Genomic DNA, 10,082 nt, shown 5'->3' with positions numbered 1-10,082 from the left:
CCTCTCCTTTCTTGACTTCATAGGGACTGGTCCAGTTAAGTTTGTACAGATATATAAACAGTTATCACAATCAACAATGCTGCTTTGAAAGCCTGCGCAAAAGAACTGAGTGGGAAGTTTGTCGTTCTGCCCCTTGAGGCTTTCTGGTTCTAGTGATTCCTAGTGCTTGGTGAAGGTCAGCGGAAGCCTGTGTCACACAAACATGCTCTAGGCCCAGCTGATCAAATATAAAGCAGCTTTAAGGACACTTCCACCAAAAGTAAGCATTTATTAAATACAAGAAAAGCCAAAGAGACTTCTGAAAAACAAGTGGCAACTAACCTTGCAATGTTATTTCCAGGGGCAAAGCACTGTGGTGGGTTTACGGAGGAAAGCTAAGGTTGTATCTGATATAGTTGAGAAGGGACAACAGTTCTAAGGGGAGACCTTCACAGTAGAATCGAGGTGTGGAAAGCAGAAAATAAATTAACAAAACAAAAAAAGGCAAACAAAACACACTTGTCAGCTTGGTAGCTCATCTCCCTTGGGCAGAAGGAGGAACTTGGGAGCCCCTTCTGCACAAGAGGAATGGCATCCCTTGGCTCACGTTTCCCTTTTGTACAAAATATTTACACGTTTGCTGTAATTAAGTACAAATTAAAAACTACAGTGCTTTAAACCCATCTCCAAATGAGCCAGAGATCAGGCAGCCTGCAATTCCTCATCTCAAGTAGTTTTAACTTTCTGTAGGTGAATGCAGCTTGGAGGTCACAGGGTTGCTGTTTCCAGGCAAAAGATTAAGGAGCAGACAAGTAGTAAGATTTCCCTTTTAGCCTGGATATTTCATACCTGACCAAGAGCACTTAAAACAGGTTAACAGTGTGTAATAAATAGCAAAACAGATGCCTCAACATAAGCTTAAATGCCTCAACATCCATATTCTCTGCTGTTGTTAGGACAGCTTTACATTCGGAATGAATATTCAAGTTAAAAATAAAAAGTCGCAACCCAGAGTATTTAGTGAGAGACACTCTTACTGCAGACTATATAGTCAATGTTCATACAGTGAACAAGAACCAATTTGATGGGTTCAGGAAGTCCAGGGCAGATTTCTTTGCCACTTGCTCAGTCTTAGCAGCACCCTTTAACTTGTCCCTACCTGCTCTTCCAAAATAGGAATCCACAACGCAGATGAAGGGCTTAAGATTTGGATACAAAATGTTCCCAAACAGAAACTCCATTTACGCCGGGCAGGGTGTAAACACCATGGAGGACATTTTGTTTTGTTAAATGCAACCATAAATAGTTGGAATAAATATACATCAAGTCACTTTACAGCACACATGCTTCTGGGCCGAGGGGTGGAGACTCCCAATGTCCCTACGTCCTCGAGGAGGAAGCAGCAGGAACGGCAGCAGCAACAGCTTCCTCATATTCACAGCTGGCAACAGAAAGGCCTGTGAGGTATTTGAGCGAGAAGTTCCCTTAAGAGAAAGCTGGGCAATTCCAAAACAAATCAAAACCAGCCAGATTTTGGTGAAGCTCAGCCCAGCATGTCCTTCACGCGACATTTGTTTTTCATCTGAACGCATTGTGCCCACTTTGGCCAGAAAATGGGCAAGGCTCAAGAGCTGAAAGTGATACCTAAACAGGAGTGAGTTCTTCTTCTCTGACAATGGAAGTTGGAAGCTAAGATCTAACTCTAAAAACAGTCTCACACTTCCTTTCACACTCTTCCCCGAGCTCCTTCCACACACCATGCAGCCCAAATAATTACCAGTATTCACAGTTATATACAATAAATACAGCTGCTCCGTTGCTACAGGCAAGCAAAACTATTCTGACTCTTGTCTCCTGCCAGGCCCTAGCTTACAGTCTGCAAAATTGTGGGGGAGGCTTTCGCAGGCCAAAAAAACAAGATTTAGAACCAAGTACTGGCACTTAAACTCCTACATAGCACTGCATCTTGGGTTTGAAGGCAACCCGGAAATGGATCAATCCAGCAACACTACCTTCTTCAGGACCCACAACACTTCATATTAGTAAAGGGGGGGGGGAATGTGTCTGCTTGAAGGGTCTTGAGGCAGGGTGCACCTTGCAATAGGCCCATTCCACCCAGCTCCGCTCTTTGTGTAGGAACCCATTGGAAAGCCCAGTGAAGCAAAAAAGAAAGCCACAAAACAGCAAGACAGAGCGGATCGTGCCTGTAGCTTTCCCAAAAAAGAGTAAAACATTACCGCGGAAGTCAGACGCTTCTCATCTCCCCCACTTTCTGGATGCAACATTTTAGTAATAATAATTTCCGAGCGATCATTTCTGAGTACAAAAATGTCGCAGTGCGTCCACCGGCTTTGCTAACTCTAGGAAGCCAAGAGGCAGGGCCGGTGGATTTTAGCCACTGAACCATGTCTGTGTGTGTGCAAAAGAGTAATTCATACTTGTGGTGTGATGGAACCCAGAATCTTGTTTCTACAGAGCCTCTCTTTAATGAAACGCGTGAATTGTCAGGATCCCCGCCACCAAAACCTGGAGGTGTGGAGTGCTGTGAAGTTGCCACCCGCATCCCTGGCAGGAAAGGAAGATTTTCAGTCATTGCCCCAGTGAGGATTCTGTTGTGTGTCAATGGCTTCTGTAGTGGCAGCCGCTCCATTTTTGCACTCAGAAATGATTGTGGGGAGCAGTCTGCATTGAAAGCTTCATTAACTTCCCATTCAGTGATTAGCACTCTTCTAATTATGAAAGAAAGGTAAGGATCTCAAGGTTTGTGAACATCAGTCTGTGTACTAAACTTACCCTAGAAATATTTCACAAACAAGACAACCCATCCACCACAAAAGCCTACAATGGAAGTGCCATTGCAGAGGCAAAGGTTTGGAGGAAAGAATCAGCCTTCAACTCTCGCCTTGTCGCCGTCAATTTTCAGCTGGGCAGGAGCCTCTTCCAAGGACTTCCGCAGAGACGCCCGTTGCCTAACGATGTGCAGCAGCTCAGCCGCTGAGAGGGTCTTCGCGGTAGTGGATGGCGTACCGGAGTTTATCCAGCATTATCTCCAGGGAGGAGTATTGAGGAAGTTTGATCATGAACATGCAGGTCTCAACACGAATGTAGCGCGAGTCTGGGGAACCTACAAAGAACCGCAGAAAAGAAGAGAGGCGGTTAAATCTGCTCTGTGGGCAAGAGCTTTTTTCCTGCTTAGTAGCTCTTGGTACCTTTAATACATTAATTCTAAACTCTGAAACCAGACAACTGAGAGATGTGGAGGAAAACCAGGGCAAATTCCGTATTTTTTTGCTCTATAAGACTCACTTTTTCCCTCCTAAAAAGTAAGGGGAAATGTGTGTGCGTCTTATGGAGCGAATGCAGGCTGCGCAGCTATCCCTGAAGCCAGAACAGCAAGAGGGATTGCTGCTTTCACTGCGCAGCGATCCCTCTTGCTGTTCTGGCTTCTGAGAGTCAGAATATTTTTTTTCTTGTTTTCCTCCTCCTCTTGTGGTCTGGTGCGTCTTATAGAGCGAAAAATATGGTATATGGCAACTCCCATATGTAAATGATGTTTCAGCACCTGAGCTGGAGAATAACTCTGTGTATTTGCTTATTCTCTTCTTCCCTCCCTCTGCCCCTTCTCTTGCATTGTGTGTCTTGCACAGTAAGCCCTTCTGTCAATTTATATACCACTTTCCTGGTGAAACATCAAGGGAGTTTACAAACACAGCAAAGTAAACCAATGCCCGCAAAAGTCAAGAAGGGTTTCACTCCCATTTGGTTCAGTTGCTTTGAAAGTCAAAGTGATGTCAGAAGCATAATCTGATCTCATCGCAACATTTCGGGATGTTCGCTTGTCTGTCAACTTAGTCCTCAGCTTGGTGAGATTCGGTAAAAATACTCATTTCCCCAAAGGTGCAAACAAAGCTCTTTCAGAGCCCGGTGGCCCATTCACCTGCAGTGCCGTCCGGTGGTGCAATTTTCATCGGGTACGGAGGGACATGCGCAGTGTCTGGTCCGCCATCTTTGCAAGGGCAGGTGAAGGGGATGCGCTCCTGGTTGCAGGCAAATTTGATGAACTTGCAGAGCTCCTCCTGGGTGAACATCTCTAGCGCCCCCCAGAAAAACTCAATGTGCTGGTCGGTCTCCATCAGTCCCACTTGGTACATGGTGTGTGCCTGCCCACCGCAAGAGACAAAGGGGGAGAGGGAGAACAGTTATGACCCAAGGGGGAGAAGTTCCTGAGGACCCCAAACCTTATGGCTCTTTCCCCCCACCAAGCTTTCGGGATGATTCCGGCTCATTTCCTCCCTCTGCTACTAGAATCATAGCACTGTATTGTTGGACTTGAGTCATGTTTTAAACTGGATCTGATATCTAATAAATAGACCCACATAACACCAGTCTTGAAAGACCTACATTGGCTCCCAGTACATTTCCGAGCACAATTCAAAGTGTTGGTGTTGACCTTTAAAGCCCTAAACGGCCTCGACCCAGTATACCTGAAGGAGCGTCTCCACCCCCATCGTTCTGCCTGGACACTGAGGTCCAGCGCCGAGGGCCTTCTGGCGGTTCCCTCACTGTGAGAAGCAAAGTTACAGGGAACCAGGCAGAGGGCCTTCTCGGTAGTGGCACCTGCCCTGTGGAACGCCCTCCCATCAGATGTCAAAGTGATAAACAACTACCTGACATTCAGAAGACATCTTAAGGCAGCCCTGTTCAGGAAAGTTTTTAATGTGTGACATTTTAGTGTATTTTTGGTCTCTGTGGAAGCCACCCAGAGTGGCTGGGGAAACCTAGCTAGATGGGCAGGGTACAAATAAATAATAATAATAATAATAATAAATAAAGACTCCATGCTACTGGATTCTTCCAGCCCTCTGGATGCAACTTCAAGGTTTGCATAACCTTTGGCTGGGGAAGGCTCCACTCTGCTGCCTGGGAAGCAGCAACGCACCTTGAGGAACTCCAGGTTGATGTAGGGGAGGCCGCAGGTCCTCAGCTCCAGCTCCAGGGGAGTCAACATGGTCAGAAGCTGCAAAGGGATAATGGAGCCCAGGCCAGCCCTCACGGCCGTCGCACACTCTGGATTGTGCAGCTCGCGCAGCCTCAGGTTCCGGATGGCTGTTGCATAGACGTCCTTGTTCTCCCACCTGAGGGGAAAGAAGCGGACAGTCAGGTCTCCAGGGTGAGACTCTCGCCACACTCCCACGATGCAGCCTCCCCCCCTACTGCCCCCCACACGCGAATCCTTTCGACCCAAAGACCCCTGCTACTCACACCACCGGGATGTGCCTGCCTCTGGTGCACAGCTCCACTTCTTCCCCCGTCATTGTCAGGTATGTGAACTTGCAGCTCGGTTTGTTGGGGCAGTCAGGGCTCTCCATCGCAAGGTGCTGGGAAGCAATTTCAGCACACAGGGCCTCCAGCTCCGACTCGTCGTTCAGCTAGGACAACACCAATAATAATAATAATAATAATTTTTTATTTATACCCCGCCCTTCCCGGTTCAGAAAATCAGGCTCAGGGTGGCCAACAACAAATTTAAAACACTTAATTGTAAAAGCAGCTAAAGTACAGTATAAAAACATGAATAACAATAAAATGTAAAGTTCAGAAATCAGTTTGGGGGAAATCCATCTAATAAGCATTAGATAGTCACCAGATCTGGCTGGCTGAATTAGTCCTACTTGGACCAGCAAGGAGGCCAGGGGAAAATTAGCTGTGGGGTCTCAGAGTGGGTAATCTTCATAAAAGGGGAGGGGAAGGGCAGAGAAGGGAAATAAAAGATCAGGCTGAATTCAAATTAAAGGCCAGGTGGAATAACTCTGTCGTACAGGCCCGACGGAAGGAGGTTAAATCCTGGAAGGCCCTAGTCTCATGGGACAGAGCATTCCATCAGGTCGGAGCCATCACTGAAAAGGCCCTGGCCCTGGTGGAGGATAGTCTGACTTCCTTAGGGCCCGGGACCTCTAAACCAGTGTTTCCCAACCTTGTGCCTCCAGCTGTTTTTGAACTACAACTCCCATCATCCCTGACTAGCAAGACCAGTGGCAAGGGATGATGGGAATTGTAGTCCAAAAACAGCTGGAGGCACAAGGTTGGGAAACACTGCTCTAAACTATGGTTATTCATGGACCTAAAGGTCCTCTGCGGGGCATACCAGGAGAGGGGTCCCGTAAATACAAGGGCCCTAAGCCACAAAGGGCTTTAAAGGTCAAGACCAGCACCTTGAACATGACCCTATACTCCACCAGGAGCCAGTGCAACTGGTAAAGCATTGGGTGAATATGCTCCTATGGCAGGGACCCCGTAAGGAGCCTCGCTGCAGCATTCTGCACCCGCTGGAGTTTGTGGGACAGTTTCAAGGGCAGCCTGCGTAGAGCGAATTACAGTACCAGAGAGGAACGTGGCAGGATCTGGCTTGGCTCAGCCTTCCCAGGCAAAGCAAATGCCTCAATGCCCTGGCCTACATGATCTGCAAAGTTCAGCCGGAGTGCCGGTGGATGGGGCTCCCAATTCACTTAAACGGGAGGAGCAGGTTCATGTTACACAGGAGTATATCCAGAAGGACAACAGCCACCAGGCACTGTGGGAGGACACCTGGCCTTGGCTCACTGAAGGAAGACTTACAGAAATGAGAAAATTGTTAGGGCACTGCGAAGACTGGAAAAGGTGCTGAGAAGAAGGGCAAGAGGACTTCTGGAGCAGGCAGGAGAATCAGGCAGCTACTAGCTAGGGGAGGCTAAGGCCCTGATGAGTGGCACCTCCAGAGTGATGGAGCCAGAAGGGACAGAAAACAGGGTCCATCCATTTTCCCTAAAACTGTTCTGGGCCTTTCTAGAAACACTGAGGTAGCCAGTAAGAGTTGTACAGTACAGAACTCTTCCTGCCCCACTTGCCTTGGGCCCATGAGGATGGGCAGGCATTTAGGACTCCTGGGTCGCATTCAGGAGCACTCATTCTCTTTCAGACACACTAGCTCCAATACTTTGGCCACCTCATGAGAAGAGAAGACTCCCTGGAAAAGACCCTGATGTTGGGAAAGATGGAGGGCACAAGGAGAAGGGGACGACAGAGGACAAGATGGTGGGACAGTGTTCTCGAAGCTACCAGCATGAGTTTGGCCAAACTGCGGGAGGCAGTGGAAGACAGGAGTGCCTGGCATGCTCTGGTCCATGGGGTCACGAAGAGTCGGACAAAACTAAACGACTAAACAACAACAGACATAACTTTGGCATGTATCTATCTGTGATGTCATTGAGGAGGTGCTCCTCAATTGCTGAGTCAGAACTATGACACATGTTGTAAGAAAAAACTGCTCCTTTAAGACACAGCACTCTGCCTAAGTTGTGAGCCAAGAGACAGATGCTTTTTGGAAATGCTGCGAAATGGAGCAGCAATCTTGATTTTGGCATTTCTGAGAGAGACAAGGAGTGCGCACATAACAAATAGCTGGTTAAAACCGAGCGGAACTTTTGACAGTACAGTTCCCTGGAAGCCTCTCTCACCCAAGTCCCACCAACATTGCAGGAGTTCTTGCCAACGTTCCGTTCTTTACAGAGAGGCTTTTGCAGATATTCCTGGTGGATTCTGCTTTGACGGTTGGGAGTTCTTTGCTGTCTACTGGTCAAGCATGTTGTGCATATATTTGGAAATGTATTATTTATACAACGTTCAGCCCATATAAAGCACTCTGAGCATTGTAAACCAATAAAATATTAAATCGCAAATTAAAAACTCTAAAGACAAACAGATGAATGGGGCATTTCTATCATTTGGGTGCATGCACTTTCTGATCTTTCTGATCTGATTCTTGGGCTCCATGATCACTGCAGATGGTGACAGCAGCCACGAAATTAAAAGACGCCTGCTTCTTGGGAGAAGGGCAATGACAGGCCTAGACAGCATCTTGAGAAGTAGAGACGTCACCTTGCCAGCAAAGGTCCGTATAGTTAAAGCCATGGTTTTCCCAGTAGTGATGTATGGAAGTGAGAGCTGGACCATAAAGAAGGCTGGTCACCGAAGAATTGATGCTTTTGAATTATGGTGCTGGAGAAGACTCTTGAGAGTCCCATGGACTGCAAGAAAATCGAACGCATCCATTCTTAAGGAAATCTGCCCTGAGTGCTCACTGGAAGGACAGATCGTGAAGCTGAGGCTCCAGTACTTTGGCCACCTCATGAGAAGAGAAGACTCCCTGGAGAAGACCCTGATGCTGGGAAAGATGGAGGGCACAAGGAGAAGGGGGCGACAGAGGATGAGATGGTTGGATAGTGTTTTCGAGGTTACCAGCATGAGTTTGACCAAACTTCGGGAGGTAGTGGAGGACAGAGGTGCCTGGCGTGCTCTGGTCCATGGGGTCACGAAGAGTCGGACACGACTAAACGACTAAACAACAAACAACAACTTTCTGATCTGAGCACTTAGAGGCCTTGAGATTCACAATGTAAATCTGTGGATTATTTAAAAGAGTGGTTAATACAAGAGGGGCTGTAGATGCACAGAGCCTTTTGGTGGGGAAACCCCGTCATAAAAGAATGTTGAAAATTTCTAGCCTCACTTTTTGGTGCACTGTAAAGCACAACATCTCCAGGCTGCTTGGCTCTCCTGATTCTCAACCTGCAGTCTGACCTACACTCAGCCCCAATGAATTTCCCCAGGATGCCACCAAAGTAGACAGAGTGATGAAAGGAGACCCACAATCAATCCAAGGTAGATCTTGGCTGAAACAATCAGGACTCCCTTTTATACTCTGTCATCCAGCAACTTCTACAGGTGACTGAAAATCAGGGGAAGGGGAGGAAGCATCACTTACATTTTCAAATTTCTTGATGTAGTTGTAGGTCAGTATGTCAGCCTCCTGGAGGTCAACATCTGGATCTAGTGATTCTCCAACTAAAGTCTTCCAGAAGGAGGGCAAGAGATCCAGGGGCAGGGGGACGTCTGCCCGGATGGCAATGCCCAGCAGTTGCCCAAAGAAATGCAGCAGCTGCTCCTCCCCATAGCTGATGGGGCTGGGTGTCAGGATGTATTTGCCCTGAGGGTGGAGAACAGCATTAGCCAGGAAGGCAGAATCTGATTAATTTATTCATTAAAGATGTACAGTGGTACCTCGGCTGTCGAACGTAATCCGTTCCGGAAGACTGTTGGACTTTTGAAATGTTCAACAACCGAGGCTCAATGGAAGGTCTGTGCAATCCATTGAGAAAATGTAGAAACACGCCTTGGAAGTCGTTCAACTTCCGACGTGTGTCCAAAAATGGAAGCAATTACTTCCGGGTTTTTGGCTTTCGAAAGCCGGAAAGTTCGGCTTCTGAGACGCTCAAGAACCGGGGTTCCACTGTATTCCTCTTTTCCACTAAAAAAGGAAGGGTTTCAATGATGTCCTATCCAGGGCCGGCCCAAGATATTTTGGCATCGGAGGCAAACCACAAAATGGAGGCTTCCACCACCAGGGAAGAAGGGGTGAGCGAAGATTCACACTAGAAACAAGGGGGGGGGGGGCAAACCAACTTTATCCAACAGTTGAAATAGGAATCCAAGGCTATCATGGGGCAGGGGATGGGCAGGGGCCCACTCTGAACCATGCTGAGCAGGTACAGAGCCCAGGAGACCCCAGAGGGCAGTTCATGCCATTTCCTCCCTAGACATGGAAGGAGACCAACAGTGTCTCCTATTCGCTGAGAGGCCGCTGCAGAGGCGGGGCATGGAGGGGGTGGGCCTTCCACAGAGATGAAAGATCCAGCCTCCAAGAAGTGTGCTGCAGCCATTGATGCCACTGCAGCGACAGTAGAAGCGATGCATTCCTTGGAGTTCGGATCTGCTGCCCCTGGGATCCTGCTGCATGAGGTGGTTGCCTCACCTTGCCTCATGAGAGGGCCGGCCCTGGCCATATCACAACAAAACGTATGGCGCCTCCCTGTGGTCAGCAGCAGCGGCAGCAAGAGCACAAATCAGCTGTAGCTTCACAAGGGTGGCAGTAGGCAGCTCCCCCTTCTTCTGCACTGGCTTAGCATAAAGGTAAAGGTAAAGGTACCCCTGACCATTAGGTCCAGTCATGGCCGGCTCTGGGGTTGCAGCGCTCATCTCGCTTTATTGGCCGAGGGAGCTGGTGTACA

General features: G+C 48.1%; 1 protein-coding gene across 8 annotated transcripts in view; it reads right to left on the bottom strand.

The window, feature by feature from the left end:
- Positions 1-248: 248 nt before the first annotated feature.
- Positions 249-10,082, bottom strand: part of HECTD4 (HECT domain E3 ubiquitin protein ligase 4) — a 121,969-nt gene continuing 112,135 nt past the window's right edge. For all 8 annotated transcript variants that reach the window (XM_028741328.2, XM_028741329.2, XM_028741332.2 and 5 more), the window contains exons 72-76: positions 8,780-9,001; positions 5,242-5,408; positions 4,919-5,114; positions 3,917-4,139; positions 249-3,103 (exon numbers count right to left, since the gene is read on the bottom strand). In XM_028741328.2, the coding sequence (XP_028597161.2) occupies positions 2,967-3,103; positions 3,917-4,139; positions 4,919-5,114; positions 5,242-5,408; positions 8,780-9,001 (945 nt within the window). In that variant the 3' untranslated portion in view covers positions 249-2,966. The remainder of the gene's footprint in view (positions 3,104-3,916; positions 4,140-4,918; positions 5,115-5,241; positions 5,409-8,779; positions 9,002-10,082) is intronic.

The sequence above is a fragment of the Podarcis muralis genome, chromosome 7 (genome assembly GCF_964188315.1).
Source record: "Podarcis muralis chromosome 7, rPodMur119.hap1.1, whole genome shotgun sequence".
NCBI classification, from domain to species: Eukaryota; Metazoa; Chordata; class Lepidosauria; order Squamata; family Lacertidae; genus Podarcis; species Podarcis muralis.
The sequence above is the reverse complement of the archived record's forward strand: the minus strand, read 5'-3'. Positions and strand labels throughout refer to the sequence as shown.